Here is an 18,093-nt window from a genome sequence, read left to right as displayed (position 1 = left end):
CCCCCAACATACAAGGTTGACCTGAAAGAACGCCAAGCATATTCTGTTTGGGTATGTGTTGCTATTCAGTCATTTGCTTTCCACACCAAGTGAGCAGAGCATGATGATTATATGTTCCTGTGCTGTGTAGCTTTATCTTCATCCCATAATCACTCCTCCCTTGCCCTCCGCTACCCCCTTTTTTTTTTGTTCTGGGCATGTGCACAGCTATTTCTGTACCTCAGAAGTGTACAAGAGCACAAGAACAGATGTTACCAGCCATTAGTTATCATGTTTCACAGTAGACAAAATGAAGGCTTGGGCTCTCCTCCCCTATATCCATTTGGTGTCTGTGGGTTTTTTTAAAAAAAGAATATTTCGGTCCTGCACCAGAGTGATATAATTTCACTATCTTGATATACTGCTTGCTTTGGTGGGGACTGGGAGTGGCGGCACTATATCTCCCTCAAACTAGGAATACTCTATAGGCCCTCATAGCTATTAGGAGCACAGCCACGCTTCTCCCCCACCCCCAATCCAAAAAACACACCAGCAATGAAGTTCTGGAATTCTGATATAGAGGTTTTGTGCAACATCTCCAGATGTCTGTGTATGTGTGTATATATGCACACTTATCTTGATGTATGTACTGTGATTACCGTCTCTGAGGTAATCCACCACATGTGTGGAGATCCTGAGTGTTATAAGAAAAACTGCTCCCTTTCCCTATATGGACCCAAGAGTCCGTATAGAGTCCTTATGTAGGTTCTCTATCGCTAGGAGAAAATAACAGAAGCAACCAGAGAATATTGAGAAGCAAAGCAGCTAGTAAGCCTGATTTTTATTAAACTATTGCAACAGGGTGCTCACCCCACCCCCACCCCCCATGCAGGAGGGAGGAGGAACCCAGAACAATGGTGTGCAAGCTCTTATACAGTGGTACCTCGACTTACAAATGACTCGACAACCGAATTTTTCGACTTACGAATGGGGGCAATGGCTGCGCACTTACGAATGTCTCGGCATCCGGAAAACCCCCGTGGTGGTTTTAGATAGGGATTTTTCGACTTTCGAATTTTTAGATAGGGTTGCTTCGACTTACGAATTTTTCTGTTTTCAATGCATTCCTATGGGAAATTGCGTTTCCAATGGCGTTTTTTGACTTACGACGTTTTCGACTTACCTTACTTAATCTTGCCTTCGGAACAGATTAAATTTGTAAGTCGAGTCACTGCTGTATAGACTTTTGAAATTGCCACCCTGTAGCTCAAGACCACCCCGCAATACATCACAGAAGGGGCGGTCTACAGCAGAATCGTGTCTGGCAGGAAACCTGGAGAACCTGGCCATTATTTTGTGATGATAAATACTTAATTCCTGAGTCCAGGTCACAGGCGCACCCTACTGTGCCCTTATGTGCCCATAAAGCAGGATTTATGAGCACATAGACAATGGGGAGGCTATTCCCATTTGCGTCCAAACTGCAGAGGAATATTTGAGGTCACTGAAAGAATCAAAATGGCTTTAGGACTGTTTTCCTGTACTGTTTCAGACATGTGGTTTATATATATATATGTATGTGCTTGCCTGGTACATTTATGAACATTTATTTTATATCTTAAACCTTATAACTCTCATAACACTGAGAGAACAGTTATTCTGAACTGAGAGGTGTGGCAATAGAACCCATCGAAACATCAACACACAGACGTGGTGCTCACCCCCAAAAATGTGCTAAAGAGCTTCCACATTAGTGGTGACTAGGGTTTCATAACAGCTTCTTTTTACTTGCTGGACTTTCTGTGCAATGGGGAACCTTTGAGTAAAAAGGACAGGTTAGCATTTTGATGCAGATGATGTTATGTGGATGATGTGAAAAGCCTCCACACATGAGCCGTATCGATTCCACAACCAACTCCTGCCTGGAAGCAGGCATGTTTTTGCTTCTGATTTGATGTCGGATCTGGGGTTGCGGTGCGAGATGAGCGCCGCACTGGACCTAATGGTCAGGGGTCCCTTTACCTTTAGCTTACCAAGCCTTGTAGGTCTATCGATAACCTTAAGTGACAGAAGGCGGAAGGACGTGTTTGTCGAACTATGACGTATCCTGCATTCCCTGTAGCCTTTGCTTAAGGATCAGTAGGAGCGATGTTGGAAAACCATGACTGCAAATATTGCGGAGGCCTATAAATTGGTACTGACGTGTCCTAGAATGATATCGTGCTAGCAGTGGCGCACAAAGATTAGTGTGCACATGACACATATTGATCTGGATAAAAAAAAGTCTGCTGAAAAGTCCTTCCATTTTTAAGCGCTTTCCTGGCACTTTGGGAATGCAGAAGAAAGAGCTGTTCATGTTTATGTGAGAATGGGATGGAGGGCAGGTTTCTCTCAGCTGAGTTCCATGCCATTTCAGTTAGACAAAGCCTACTGTTGTTGTTTTTCATTTTGCAAAGGCGTTTTGCAATGTTGGGAGTGATGGAAACGCGTTAGCTCCTGAGGTCACTTTTTTGTCTCCTTAGAGTGTACCTTGAGTGTCATAATTACCCAGACCCTCAGCTGGGATAATTACTTGGGGAAGTAGTGTGTGGGTGAAAAGAGGTTGCGCAGAGTGTTTTAACAGTACAACCCTTGTACTGAGCAAATATACATGGATATTAAAAGGCTCTGGGTTCCCTGGGACTTGCTCTCTACGACTGCAGCCCAGTCATCTTGATAACTTTGAATTCTAAAAAGATGAATAGAGCTTCAGATCAGAATTTGGCCCTCATAGAAGCTGCATTCAAAAGGGAACAGTTCCTTTGCAAACCCCTTTGAGGTGAGGTTAAAGGCAGATAGTAGCTTACAAACCATGCATTTAAAGCACACATCCCCCACAGAATCATGGAAACTGTAGTTCACCCCTCACAAGTCCCAGCATCCTTGACAAACTACAGTTCCCATGATTCTTTGGGTGGTGACGGAATGTGCTTTAAACAGATGCCATGTGCAGCTAAGGATTAAAAGTGGTTTGGCAAGGGCAATGGAACCACACTATACACATAAAGGACCCACACTATGCTTGTGCCTGTGTCTTGTTTTAGACTGTTGTGATATTCTACTTTAAATGGTTGTAATGCACCACAGGACCTTTCAGGCAGGTAATACATAGAAAATAATAATAATTTTAAAAAATAATCTTTTGTCCCATAGCCTCTGTTAAACTGTTCTTGCAGGTTTCATTTATACTGTTTCATACTTTTTATAAAACCTGTTTAAGCCGAGGTGAAAGAACTACCTGTGAGGGACAATCCTTTCTTGAAACTGCTTTCCACACTCCATTAACCAGCTGGTTCGAAGTGTTTCCAATTAGGTTGGAGAATATACATCTCTCAGAACTGATGGAGTGATTGTTGCTCTTGAGATCCCTCTGAACATTTTGTGCTTTATAGAACAAACGCCATCTTTATAAACTTCCTTCCTGATTTTCACTTTACGTACGCTGTGATCTTGAGTCCTTTCAGCAGAAGGCTGGGGCCGACTCAAGCGTTTTGGCAACTGAGGTATAAAACCCAAGTACTGACCCCTCATATAGTTATAAATTGAGTGATACCATCTCTTTAATGGTGGTTAAGATTTGCTGCCAAACTGCCTAAATTGGTTGCCCTGTAGAAGGTAATTGGCTCCATTACATACACATTTCATGTAGAAGATCACAGGTTCAATCTCTGACATACCCACTTAAAAGGATCTTCGATGCTTGGAAAACCCTTGTGTCTTGGAGGGAGAGGCATTGCTAATTGGAATAGATAATATAGGGCTAGAATGACCAATGGTTGCGTTCAGATGTCACAATAAAACATGGCTTATTGTGACAGGAACAAGCCTAGGAAAGCAGTGGTGTTATACACTCCTCTCCTCTCCACCACCAATTTTTATTCTAACTACAGTTTGTGATGTCATCTGACACAAGCCACCTACAAGCCGTGGGTTATGAAGATGGATTGTTTCAACAAAACACAGTTGAGAGGTGAACCATCATTTGGATGTAATGCTAAACTGTGGTTAGCTGAAATGGCTTCTGATCTCTTGGTCACAGTAGGAGGGAGAGTGTATGAGCTCAGGGCTCACCTAGGTTTGCTCCTACTGCAACAAACCATAGTTGATCATGATGTCTGAACACAGCCCAGTATATGCAAATGTTATATGTGTATCATATGCAGCACAGAAAACATTTCTCTCAACAGAGGGTCTTTGTTTCCTTGACGGTAGCCTTGCCAGATACTTAACTAATGGGCAGCCTTCAGTGGAACGATTCCCGATCAGTTTTAAATCCCACTTCTCAGGGAACAATTTTCATCATGTGGTGCTTGGAATTTATTTCAATGGTCGATATGGATCTCTGGGCATGAGCAGAAGATCGGAGCTGATGGACAAACCTTTGATTTTCCGAACTCTGAGTGACCTCATCTTTGAATTTGAAGATTCCTACAAAAAGTATTTACACTCTGTGAAAAAAGTGAAAATTGGATTGTATGTCCCCCATGAACCGCACAGCTTTCAGCCCATCGAATGGAGGCAGTTGGTGCTCAACGTGTCAAAGATGGTGAGGTCAGAGATAAGGAAGGAGCTGGAGAAATATGCCAGAGATATGAGAATGAGGGTATGTGCCCATTTTGTGCGATGCCTGGAGATGGTGTGTGTGCAAGGGAGCAAGAGAGAGGCAATTACATATAAAACAATTTTAAAAAACCACTGACGACAATGAAGTATGTATATAAAACCCAACAGACCCCTAAAATACACCATATTTTATGGTGTATAAATGCGGAATGATAGCCCTCCTTTAACTCTTTATATTAAGGTTGTCCACCAAAAAGAGCACAACTAAGGTAAAACAAATAAGCAGAGTCCATAGAAGGCTGCGGAGATAAGCTGAATCACAAGCCAGCAGCAGATACATTCAGAAGAACCCCAAAATACCCCTTTGTCTTTGTCAGAGTAATCTATAACAGAATGGAGAAGAAAACCTTCAGCTGTGTTAAACCACAATGCAGTTTCATAAATGAAAGGTGCACTCTCTCTCTCCTGTCCAACAATGAACTGCTTGCAAGGGAAAACTTTTCTTAACCCACCCATTTCCCTCTTTCAGATTTTGAAGCCCGCAAGTGCCCAATCTCCAGTCAAGCAGAGAACACGGGGGAAGTCCCTCTCCCCCCGAAGAAGGCAAACCAGCCCACAGAGGCGGGCCTGCCGAAGAGACAAATCGTGAGTATAGTCATGTTGAGTTTTGCACTGCTGACTGGGTCAGATATTTGTGGAGAATATGACCTCCAATGCTTTTTCAGGCTATATTCTGACCTGGGAAACCCTGAGCCTCCTTGTAAACTTCTCAGGTGTTCTCAAACAGAAGTAGTGGTAGAAAAATCTTTGCTGGAAGACGGCTTACCTATTAATTAAGATTTAAAATGCATTGCATGCCTTACTTCCATGATGGAATTCATGTTGAAAAACTCAGGTGGTTTCCCATCCTAGCACTGAATGGCTGAACTTCAGCAAGTTTGCTTTCTCCTATACCTTCAGACCAAACCTCTCCTCCACAACATGCAAATCCAGAGGGGCAGGGAAGACTACATTTTAGGGACGACATGGGCAGAAGTTAGACTTGGTTCTGCTGATGGATCTCTAGGGAATTAGCTGTAGATCAAAAAGAGTTTCTGAGTCCCAGTCATATACTAGCAGTGAGCTCAGATACTGTCCCGCATTTCTGCCCCACCTTGCTTCCATCACTGAACCCAAGGCGGGTTCTGACCAGGCCTGGATATGTTTAGCTTCAGCAAGGTGGTGGCCTCATAGCCTGGCTGATGACTATGTAGCTAAAGCTTGGTTGCTGACAAATTAGGAGGCATCAGCCTGCTTGGGTGCACTCCAAGGTTTGCTGGAGTCATATACAGTGGTGCCTCGACTTACGAATTTAATCCGTTCCGAAGGCACCTTCGTAGGTCGAAAAATTAGTAAGTCGAAAAGCGCCATTGGAAACGCGATTTCCCATAGGAACACATTGGAAACGGAAAAATTCGTAAGTCGAAGCAACCCCATCTAAAAATTCGTAAGTCGAAAAAACCCTTTCTAAAACCGCTGTGGTTTCCGTTCGGATGTCGAGAAATTCGTAAGCATGCGGCCATTTGCCCCCTTCGTAAGTCAAAAAATTCGGTTGTCGAGTCGTTCGTAAGTCGAGGTACCACTGTATATGAAAAACCTAGGAGGCAAGTGCCCTTTCCAAAACAGCCCAGTGTGGAGTCAACATGCTCAGTGGCCACAGAATGTGAAGCATCTGTTGCAAGTGGAAAATTGGAGTTTCCTGGATGGTGGAAACAATGAATGGGTGCATCCCACACCACCATTTTGTTGCTGTTCTGAGTTGTTTAATAATAGCAACAACAAAAAGCTCCTCCCACCGGAATGTTCCACAGTAGACAGATCTTCTGAAAACCAAACTTGACTGAACACCAAACTTGGTTGCAACTTAATGCTTTTCTTAAATGGTGCCCGAAGTTGAAGCTGCTTGAGTTTAGTTACACTTCAGACCTAACCTAATTTAATTTAATTGTCGTAGAGAGAGAGGAGAAGAGATGAAGTTTGAAATTTCAGCCTTGTGCATAATCACTTGGGAGTAAGGCCTACTGAAAAGAATGGACCTTACTTCTAAGTGTACATGGCTGGGACTGCGCTGAATGTAGCACATGTAGTGGATTTAAAGCAAAAATATGCATCCCACAGCAGATTGTGCTTTCTTGATCTTTTTAGGCAGAAACTGAATCCTATCCAATGGACTGGAGACTTCAGGTATCTCGTGACATCACAGGTTTTCATAGTGAGAATGTTCAGAGGTTTGGAAGAAAGAGGAGATCAGATACAGCCTCAATTTCTAAGACGAAAAATGCCAGGCAGTTTGTCTTGAAGTTGTACCCTCTGATTTAAAAACCCTTATCACTGCTTTCTCTGACGCAGAACTGGAGTCAGCACCTGGCATCCTTGGTTAGCTGCCAGGGCCTATGGCTGGTGCCAGTCCTGGGCCCCCTTGAATTATTTTTCAGGCCCAGCTCTTCAGGCAACGCCAGGCTGCCAGATATAGCCATGTTCCAATTTCCCACAATGCACCTGGCCTAGAATTGTTCTACTAAACTGAAAGGGTGACTGGACCCATCTGGCTAGTACTGGCTAGAGCATTGCCACCACAGCCAGGTATGCCCACTGTTAAAGGAGGGGGCCCTTAGAGCAATGCCATAGCTACGTGGGGGGAGGGGGAGGGCTAGCCGGTTTTATTTGACCTGGGTGAAGCCTCCAGAGGGGCGTCACTGGGACTCCCAACCTCTGTGTGTGTGTGTGTGTGTGTGTGTGTGTGTGTGTGTGTGTGCGCAAATGCACACGGTGTGCGTGTGCCAAACTGGGTCTTTGACCTGGGTGAAATAAAGCCTAATTTCGCCCCTGCCTCAGATGATGCTTTGCCCAGGTCCCCTTCAAACCTTACCCAGATCCTTGGGGTTTGATAGGGCCTTTGCAGAGGTGAGAAGAAGACATTCTGTATGTGCTTAAAGGCTCCCTTCTTACAGTTTACACCAGGGGTTCCCAACAAAATTTTCTCGAGGACCCCTCATCGAGCCGCTATTGTGACAAGGACCCCCATTAATTCCTAATCCTATAATTAAAAAGAGAGAGCCAAATTAAGAGTCTTTTTAGTTACAACAGAGTACTCCATCAGTATACAGTTAGTTTTAATTTTCAGTTCTAGACCACATTTTACCAGCTTCTTTACAAGAATATCATGGGGCACCTTGTCAAAGGCCTTGCTGAAATCAAGATAGGCTATATCCACAGCATTCCCTTCATCTACCAGGCTTGTAATTCTGTCAAAAACACAGGATTTAGCCTGCACTGGTCTTGTTTTGAAATGCAAGTATTGAAATAATGTACAGTTCCAATTTAACCACTGGCTTGTTTAGTTCCCAAATCTTTCAATACTGCTCTTGGCTCAAACACCACCAAAAAAAATAAATACATCAACAACATGTACTTGAAATGCATACTGTATTTGGACAGCAAATAACATTTAAAATGTGCATTTTGAGAGAAAGGCCCTTTAAAAAAAATTATGTTTAAATGTGAATTTTCCTGCAGACTTTTAGAGAAAAATCTGCAGGCTAATATGGATGGACTCATGACTTGAACATATACAGAACTGATATTAATGAGAAATATACTTATTTACTTGTCCCTGTTATAGGGAGTAAGGCAATATAGGAAAGAGGTGTGAAAGGCCCCCTAATTTCATTAAATTACCAAGTTTTAACTTGTACTGTTCAGATACTAAACTAAAGCAGTAGCCGTAGAATAAAGGACCCTCACAATCAGCTATCCCAATCCAACTCATGCTTAAGGCCCATTGAAATCAATGAGGTATAAATCTGTCGCAACTCACTTGGCCAAGAATGCACGCGGCGGCGGCGGTCTCAGCGGCTCAGGTGCCCTTCGGGCAGCGCGAACACGCTGGCTGCCCTCAGGAGCTCGGTGGCGCCGCGGCGCGCGCCAATAATGCCTCGCCGGAAGTCCAGCAGGAAGCTGGAAAGATTCTCCCGCCGCAGCTGGACTCCGCCCCCCTGAGCCCTATTGGCTGGCAGAGGGGTATGATGCGGCGACGGGGAGGGGCTGGTGCAGGGGGCTGACTATGCCCCCCTGCAGACGCGGGAGCTTCAGGCAGCGGGCGCCGGCGGCCGGGTGGGCGGTGGGCGGGTGGACTCGTGGGGGAAGGGTTCGGCTCCCACGCAGCAGTGGCTGCGGTTTGGGTGGCTTTCTGCTTGTTTGGGGGCTGATTTTGCGGCGCTAGCACGTTCGTCGAGTTTAGGAGCTCCGCGCTGCCATCTTGCCTCGCCAGAGTCCCAGTCTTGCGGACCCCTCTCGCATAGCTCGCGGACCCCTGGGGGTCCGCGGACCACCAGTTGGGAAACACTGGTTTACACCATATGTTTCAGGTCTAAGGCACTGGATTGAAATGACTCTTGAACAGAGGCAGGGTGCCTTTGAGGGATTTGGGGTGTGCCAAAGCGGGTTCTGTACAAGGCTGTGCAAGTTGAAGCGGGCAGCCCTGAAGCACTTTGTGGTGCTTTGGCAATCCAGACATTAAAATTGCTGTGTGCAAGTTAAAATGCGTCTCTTAAGTTTACAATGCAAGGACAATGTCCGTGTACAGGGGCTTTGCAAGAGCGAAACTTATTCATCCATTATGTATTAAGGATATTTTTAACCAGCTGATCCCAGGGCAGGCTACAACATCCCTGCTTAAACCAAACAGCAATCTACACTTAGAATTGTCTTTAGAAGTAGATTTTCCAGCACACCCAAAGCAGCAGTGGAGTAACACCCGCAAATGCCTGGGGGCATATTTCAACCCACACTGAAATGTTAGCAACGGTCATATTACAGGGACACCTGAAGGGGGCCAGGTTGCAGAAGGCTGGCTTATTGTGATGCGATTGAGCCACAGTAAGCCTCGGCCTTGCCCACTCTCCTCTGCCCCTCGCCTACTCTGGTGAGGCTTTCCTTGCAAGTTGGTTTATTTCAAAGTTGTAGCAAAGTGAACACAAGGCAAATTGGCCATGCTGGAGGAGGAGACAAAAGGGGAAGGGAAACTGTAAAAGCCTGGAACTCACTGAGGTTTGTTCTGGCCCTTCCATGTCTTGTTAAACGATGGTTTAGAATGACATCTGAATGTGTCTGTTAGGTCCATAATTATTATCATTATTATTATTATTTATACCCCGCCCATCTGGCTGGGTTTCCCCCACCAATCTGGGCGGCTTCCAACAAATACCGAAATACATTAAAATATCACAGATTAAAAACTTCCCTAAACAGCGCTGCCTTTAGGTGTTTTCTAAATGTCAGGTAGTTTATCTCGCTCGGCGGGCGCCACTACCGAAAAGGCAGCCTCTGCTTGGTTCCCTGTAGCTTTGCTTCTCGCAGTGAGGGAACCACCAGAAGGCCCTTGGCGCTGGATCTCAGTGTCCGGGCTAAACAATGGGGGTGGAGACGCTCCTTCAGGTATACAGGACCGAGGCCATTTAGGGCTTTAAAGGTCAGCACCAACACTTTGAATTGTGCTCGGCGGCCGCTCCCAGTCACCAGTGTAGCTGGTGTATGATAATGTGTACGATAGTTGCATTTTAAGTAAGTCTGCGGAGGGGTCTCTTCGCAGTTTCTTAACAGCGAAAAGTGTCACTAGACTGTCTCTCTAAATATACCCCAACGTTCCTCGCAGCTGTTGAATTAACCACACGCTTCTATTTCCCCCCACGAATTCATACTATCGCTGCGCCACCAGCATTCTTGGGGGCCTCTCGGTAGGAGTGCCTGGCCTCCTTTAGTGTCTGGATAATTATAGTTGTCAGAGGTTGCAAATCTCTGTGCGAGCTCCTTCCTCCTGCCTCATCGCGCCTACTTTAGCGGGGTATTTTGATCTCCCTGTTTCTGTGGCTGTTTCCGCAGTTGCTAGGGTGGCACAAGTGTTCAAGGGGGAGGTGTGTGTTTGACTAAGATGTGTCAGCTGAGCGCCAACTGCTGAGCCAAATGCCAGGTGCACTGTTGCTAGCTCCTTTCCTGCTTTTAGATTTCCCCCAGGACAGGGGCAAGGGAAATTGAAACCCATCCCTTGGCATGGCCATGGGTTGCAACACTTCTGGCCCGCAGGTAGGCTGAGGGGCTGCTTGGCTCTTGCTGGTCAGCAGCAGGGTCAGAACTCCAGAATAGTGTGTGACTTAGTTCAGCCTTTGTGCAACTCCCAACAGCAGCTCTCTAAATGTTCCTGGACTACAGTTCCCATCATTCCTGACCATCAGCCATACTGGTTGGGGCTGATGGTAGTTGTAGTCCAAAACAGCTAGAGTAATGTTTCCCAAACTTGGGTCTCCAGGTGTTTTTTTTTTAACTACAATTCCCATCATCCCTAGCTAGCAGGACCAGTGGTCAGGGATGATGGGAATTGTAGTCCCAAAACAGTTGGAGAAACACTGAGCTAAAGGGTGAAGACTGTTCTAGTCCTTAGAAGCAAACGTGACAGGATCCTATGGCGTATTTAAAGTTTTAAAACAGTTTTGGAGTAGGATGAGCTTGAGGATCATGAGCGAGGATGGGGAACCTGTGGCTTTGTAAAATGTTGTTGGGGACTTCAGCTCCCATCTGTCACATTAACCAGTTGGACCAATGGTGAGGGGTGGTGGGAACTGGAGTCCAACATCTGGAGGGTTCCCCACCTTTGCTGGGATGGTCAAAAGGTCCATTTCACCCAGAATTCTGCTTTGATGGCGGCCAGCAAAATGCCTCTGGGAGACTCATAAGGGGACTCTGAAGGCAGCAGTACAGTAGTGTTGTGATTTACACGAAGGCCCACCAATTGGCTCTGTGCAAATCCGGCTTCCATGAAAGCTAGAAAAAAATAGTTCTCCCCTAGTTTCATTTGAGCATGAAAGCTGTACAAGTGTTTAAAAGGTACTGAGTACACTGGACTTGCCACTCGAATGATAAACTTCTGGATGCAGCCTGTAATTTTCCGTCTACACCCCAACCAAAAGGAAGTGAAAGTAGACCCAAGCATGTTTGTTTTTGCTCACTTTCATGTCTTGGCTCTCTTACGCATCCTCTCTCTTTCTGTTCTCCTTCCCCTTTGAAATGTGTAAGCTCCTTGGAGCAGGGATCTAGTGCTCTTGGAGGCAGCAATGCGTCTAAATACCAGTTGCTGGAAGCAGCAGGAAGGGAGAGTGTTCTTGTGCTTGGACCACTGTGAGAATAGGATGTTGGGCTACTGTGGATAGATGGGCCATTGGCCTGATCCAGCAGGCTCTTCTTGTGTTCTTATGTTATAAGCCAAATCCCATAATGGTGCTAGTTTTTAATTTCCGGATACCTGGTATATCAGAGTGGCTTCAAATTCCTAATCGGATGGTAATCATTTTCAAGCTGCCTCCTTCAGGCCCCTTAACCCAGAGGGGAAATCCTTTAAATGTAATGGGATTTAGCAAAATGAATTAGGAGGATGCTGTTTCCTGGTTCCCCTCACTGACGTGGCTAAAATAATGAATGTCTACCAAGGTTGCTTTGCCTCCTTACTTATGTTTTTTTTTTTACTTGGGCATGCTAATTAAATCTGATCAAGTGACAAGGTAGGAAACAGGCCCCCAGTCAGCACTTTCCCCGCTTTCCCCTGGGCTGCATAATTTCATTGGCAAGGGCTGAATAACAGACTTGGCATTCCCCACAGGGAAGCTTCATCTTCTTAATGGAGAGCTGTGATTAGTCAATGCCTTTTGTCAACAATTAGATTACGTAAGCCTCTCTCGGGGCCAACATTCACGTTTCCATTTTTTGAAAACCCAAGTACAAAACACGGCAAGCCTCTTACCAGATACTTCTGTGGACTCCCCTGTAGCAAAGGGGGATGGGGGGAGCCCTTTATGCCCCTTCTTTGTCTCTGGCTGCCAGACAGCCCTGTAGGAAGCCAGCTACACCTTCTGGCCTTATCTGGTAGTTGCTGCCAACACTACCTTGTGAACCCTGCCTCCCCATGGCAGGAGGGACCTGGGGTTGTCCAGTTAATGACTAGATCTTAGGATCCTGGACCAGCACATCTTGCAATTCCAGCCAATACTTTATAATTTACTCAGAGTATCTCTGCTCTGGAGCAGCTTCCTGGTCTTTACCAATGTTGATATTGAATTCCATGTTGTAAAGACTGGTCTCTAACACCTCTGATGCTAAACTCCGGGCTCCTCTACACTTCATCCTGTCCTACTGCTTTCCGCTGGGGAAAACCGCTCTTTAGCGCTCAGTCAAAGCAAACAGCCATTTGGGTTTTATCTGGATTGATGTTTGCTCCTATTTAGCACTAAAGTCCCCTTCATGGATCAATGCCTTGTCATGGCGAAGGGTCTTGAATAACTCAGAGAAGCTATGAGCTATGCCATGCAGGGCCACCCAAGATGGACAGGTCATAGTGGAGAGTTTTGAGTAAACATGATCCACCTGGAGAAGGAACTGGCAAGCCACTCCAGTATCCCTGCCAAGAAAACTCCATGGGCAAAGACAACAGGCATATAAAAGTTATGACGCTGGAAGATGAGCCCCTCAGGTCGGAAGGCGTCCAACATGCTACTGAGGAAGAGCGGAGGACAAGTACAAGTAGATTCAGAGCTGATGAAGCGGCTGGGCCAAAGCCAAAAGGTTGCTCAGTTGCAGATATGCCTGGCAGCGAAAGGAAAGTCCGATGCTGTAAAGAAAAATATTGCATAGGAACCTGGAATGTAAGAACCATGGATAATGGTAAGCTGGATGTGGTCAAAAATGAGATGACAAGAATAAATATTGACATCCTGGGCATCAGTGAACTAAAATGGAAGGGAATGGGCGAATTCAGTTCGGGTGACTATCATATCTACTACTGTGGGCAAGAATCCCGTAGAAGAAATGGAGTGGCCCTCATAGTCAACAAAAGAGTGGCAAAAGCTGTACTGGGATGCAATCTCAAAAATGACAGAATGATCTCGATACGAATCCAAGGCAGACCTTTTAACATCACAGTAATCCAAGTTTATGCATCAACTACCAGTGCTGAAGAAACTGAAATTGACCAATTCTATGAAGACTTAAAACACCTTCTAGAAATGATACCAAAGAAGGATGTTCTTCTCATTACAGGGGATTGGAATGCTAAAGTAGGGAATCAAGAGATAAAAGGAACAACTGGCAAGTTTGGCCTTGGAGTTCAAAATGAAGCAGGGCAAAGGCTAATAGAGTTCTGTCAAGAGAACAAGCTGGTCATCACAAACACTCTTTTCCAACAACACAAGAGACGACTCTACACATGGATATCACCAAATGGGCAGCATCAAAATCAGATTGATTATATTCTCTGCAGCCAAAGATGGAGAAGCTCTATACAGTCAGCAAAAACAAGACCTGGAGCTGACTGCAACTCAGATCATCAGCTTCTTATAGCAAAATTCCAGCTTAAACTGAAGAAAGTAGGAAAAACCACTGGGCCAGTAAGATACAATCTAAATCAAATCCCTTATGAATACACAGTGGAAGTGAGGAACAGGTTTAAGGATTTAGATTTGGTGGACAGAGTGCCTGAAGAACTATGGATGGAGGCTCGTAACATTATACAGGAGGCAGCAACGAAAACCATCCCAAGGAAAAGGAAATGCAAGAAAGCAAAATGGCTGTCCAATGAGACCTTACAAATAGCGGGGGAGAGGAGGAAAGCAAAATGCAAGGGAGATAGGGAAAGATACAGGAAACTGAATGCAGATTTCCAAAAAATAGCAAGGAGAGACAAGAGGGCCTTCTTAAACGAGCAATGCAAAGAAATAGATGAAAACAATAGAATGGGGAAAATCAGAGATGTGTTCAAGAAAATTGGAGATATGAAAGGAACATTTCGTACAAAGATTACCATAATAAAGGACAGAAGTTGTAAGGATCTAAAAGAAGCAGAAGACATCAAGAAGAGGTGGCTAGAATATACAGAGGAATTATACCAGAAAGATATGGAGGTCTCGTACACCCCAGGTAGTGTGGTTGCTGACCTTGGAGAGTGAAGTCAAATGGGCCTTAGAAAGCACTGTTAATAACAAGGCCAGTGGAAGTGATGATATTCCAGCTGAACTATTTAAAATTTTAAAAGATGATGCTGTTAAGGTGCTACACCCAATATGCCAGCAAGTTTGGAAAACTCAGCAATGGCCAGAGGATTGGAGTAGATCAGTCTACATCCCAATCCCAAAGAAGGGCAGTGCCAAAGAATGCTCCAACTACTGAACAATTGCACTCATTTCACACGCTAGCAATTCTACAAGGCAGGCTTAGGCAGTATGTGGACCGAGAACTCCCAGAAGTGCAAGCTGGATTTCGAAGGGGCAGAGGACCCAGAGACCAAATAGCAAACATGCGCTGGATTATGGAGAAAGCTAGAGAGTTCCAGAAAAACGTCTACTTCTGCTTCATTGTCTATGCAAAAGCCTTTGACTGTGTCGACCACAGCAAACTATGGCAAGTTCTTAAAGAAATGGGAGTGCCTGATCACCTCATCTGTCTCCTGAGAAATCTCTATGTGGGACAAGAAGCTACAGTTAGAACTGAATATGGAACAACTGATCGGTTCAAAATTGGGAAAAGAGTACGACAAGGTTGTATATTGTCTCCCTGCTTATTTAACTTATATGCAGAATTTGTCATGCGAAAGGCTGGACTAGATGAATTCCAAACCGGAATTAAGATTGCCGGAAGAAATATCAACAACCTCAGATATGCAGATGACACAACCTTGATGGCAGAAAGCGAGGAGGAATTAAAGAAGCTTTTAATGAGGGTGAAAGAGGAGAGCGCAAAATATGGTCTGAAGCTCAGCATCAAAAAAACCAAGATCATGGCCACTGGTCCCATCACCTCCTGACAAATAGAAGGGGAAGAAATGGAGGCAGTGAGAGATTTTACTTTCTTGGGCTCCTTGATCACTGCAGATGGTGACAGCAGTCACGAAATTAAAAGACGCCTGCTTCTTGGGAGAAAAGCAATGACAAACCTAGACAGCATCTTAAAAAGCAGAGACATCACCTTGCCGACAAAGGTCCGTATAGTTAAAGCTATGGTTTTCCCAGTAGTGATGTATGGAAGTGAGAGCTGGACCATAAAGAAGCCTGATCGCCGAAGAATTGATGCTTTTGAATTATGGTGCTGGAGGAGACTCTTGAGAGTCCCATGGACTGCAAGAAGATCAAACCTATCCATTCTGAAGGAGATCAGCCCTGAGTGCTCCCTGGAAGGACAGATCGTGAAGCTGAGGCTCCAATACTTTGGCCACCTCATGAGAAGAGAAGACTCCCTGGAAAAGACCCTGATGTTGGGAAAGATGGAGGCACTAGGAGAAGGGGACGACAGAGGACGAGATGGTTGGACAGTGTTCTCGAAGCTACGAACATGAGTTTGACCAAACTGCAGGAGGCAGTGCAAGACAGGAGTGCCTGGCGTGCTATGGTCCATGGGGTCATAAAGAGTCGGACACGACTAAATGACTAAACAACAACAACAAGCACTAAAGAGCAGGAGGATGCATGAAAAAGCGCCTGCAGCTGCTAGGTGTCAGCTGTTAGATGGGGAGGCTGAGCAGACTAAACAGAGCCCTGCTGTGCCTCCAGTCTCCTTGGGGCTTCCTCTGCCCTCTTTGGGCTCTGGGGAGAGTCTCCTTGTGAGCCATGAAGACTCTCCAGCTCTCTCCCACCATTTAATTGATCTATTTATTTATTTCCTGGTGCCACAAGTGTATGTGGTCATGCGCAAGTCGATAGTGGGGGAGGGGACACCTGTCTGTAAAGTTGGGTTCGCAAGCTCTTAATGCTCGATGGTGCTTATATACCGAGCACAAGAGGAGCCTGCTGGATCAGGCCCATCTAGTCCAACATCCTGTTTTCAGCGGCCAAGCAGATGCCCATGCAAGGACATGAGCGCAGCAGCACTCTGCCCCCTGCGATTCCCATCAACTGGTATTCTGGCTGTGGAAATAAAAGGTTGCTGCCACTTTGTCCAACATGGAGACAATTGAGTATGGCAACTTCGATTGCTTGAGGCTTGATACCTGTGTACTGTACCTGTTGACTAGCAACAGGAACGGCTGAAGGTGGGGATACAGGAGACCTCTCGTGAACTGGGATTCATTGGCTTCCATTCCATTTTCAGTCTGTGTGTTCTGATTTAACTCCGCGACTTTGTGGTTATAAAATCAGGCAACGTTCTTCTGTTATTAATCTTGAGAACTGGAAGTAACAGCATCTCCAGCCGCAGCTGCTTGGAGAATGTCACTTAGCAGAATCGATTATCTTCACATTTGATTCCAATTGAAGTTTTGGAAATGCATGCTTTGGGAGTGCGACAGCAAAGTGAGCTTCTGCTTAGATTGGGTTTGTTATGTAAGGTGGAAAATATGTTCCCCCCCCAACCTTCTTTGCTTCAAGCTATTGCATGTCTAGGAATGATGACCCTGTGTTCTTCTTGATGGAAAAATTTACGAACAGGGTGGGAGAACCTTGACCCTCTGTTGGACTCTAGCTTCCATTGGCCTCAGCCAGCATGGCCAATGGTCAGAGATGACTGGAATCATAAACCAGATTCCCCTCTCCTGATTTACAACATCAGTGCCTATCTGACAAGTTGTGTGCATGTGAGTGATTGCTATATATACCTATTTATAATCTCATACGAGAAGGATAAATCACATCAGTGTTGTGCAAGTGTAATAGAAATAAGGCATTTAAAACTTCATATGGGGTGCTATTTGGTCTAGGGCTTTGTGCTCAAATCCTGCTTGTGGTTTCCCCATAGGCATCTTGTTAGGCCACTGCGAGAACAGGATGCTGGACAGAATCATATAATTGTAGAGTTGGAAGGGACCCAAGGGTCGTTTAGACCAACCCCCTGCAATGCTACAGCATCCATGACAGATGACCATCCAACTTCTGCTTAAAAACAATAGCCATTTGAAGATGGCTATCTTATCTCCTCTTATCCAAGCTAAACATACCCAAGATGAGCCATTGGGTTGATACAGAAGACTCCTTGTGTTCTTATTAATACCCAAAGTTGGCATTATAATCCACTCCCATTGGGAGATGCTGTTTGGTGGAAATGTCACAGATGTGTGGTGAAGTAGAGCATCCTGTTAAGATTGGTCAGGGATGATGGGAGTTGTAGCCCAACAACGACAAAAATCAGCTGGAGAGCACCACATTGGCTACCCCAGATTTAGATGGCCACGATAGCCCCCTGCTGGTGGTATAGACTGGAAGACCGCAGGAGCCCTCTCACATTAATAAATGACTTGGTGATGTTTGGTGTTTAGGAATAGTGGTGCATAACTCACCACCTGAAAACACCACCACCATACATTTAAAGTACTCATGTACCACTTTAGGAGTCATGGAGAATCCTGGCAACTGTAGTTTGTTATAGGTGTTGAGAATTGTAGAGCTGAGAGGTCACCTCTTTTTTTGAAAATAAAATTAAATCCATGACTGTTAAAACGGAATACAGTCA

General features: G+C 45.2%; 1 protein-coding gene across 3 annotated transcripts in view; it reads left to right on the top strand.

Moving 5' to 3' along the window:
- VASH2 (vasohibin 2) overlaps positions 1-18,093 on the top strand; it is a 44,650-nt gene that overhangs the window by 21,526 nt on the left and 5,031 nt on the right. The window contains exons 5-7 of one of the 3 annotated variants that reach the window (XM_035111293.2): positions 4,240-4,621; positions 5,111-5,226; positions 6,766-6,804. In XM_035111293.2, coding sequence (XP_034967184.2) covers positions 4,240-4,621; positions 5,111-5,226; positions 6,766-6,804 — 537 coding nt within the window. Of the gene's footprint in view, positions 1-4,239; positions 4,622-5,110; positions 5,231-6,765; positions 6,805-18,093 lie in introns of those variants that run through there. The other 2 variants (XM_035111295.2, XM_035111297.2) reach the window with 2 other exon arrangements.

The sequence above is a fragment of the Zootoca vivipara genome, chromosome 3 (assembly GCF_963506605.1).
Source record: "Zootoca vivipara chromosome 3, rZooViv1.1, whole genome shotgun sequence".
Taxonomy (NCBI): Eukaryota; Metazoa; Chordata; class Lepidosauria; order Squamata; family Lacertidae; genus Zootoca; species Zootoca vivipara.
The sequence above is the reverse complement of the archived record's forward strand: the minus strand, read 5'-3'. Positions and strand labels throughout refer to the sequence as shown.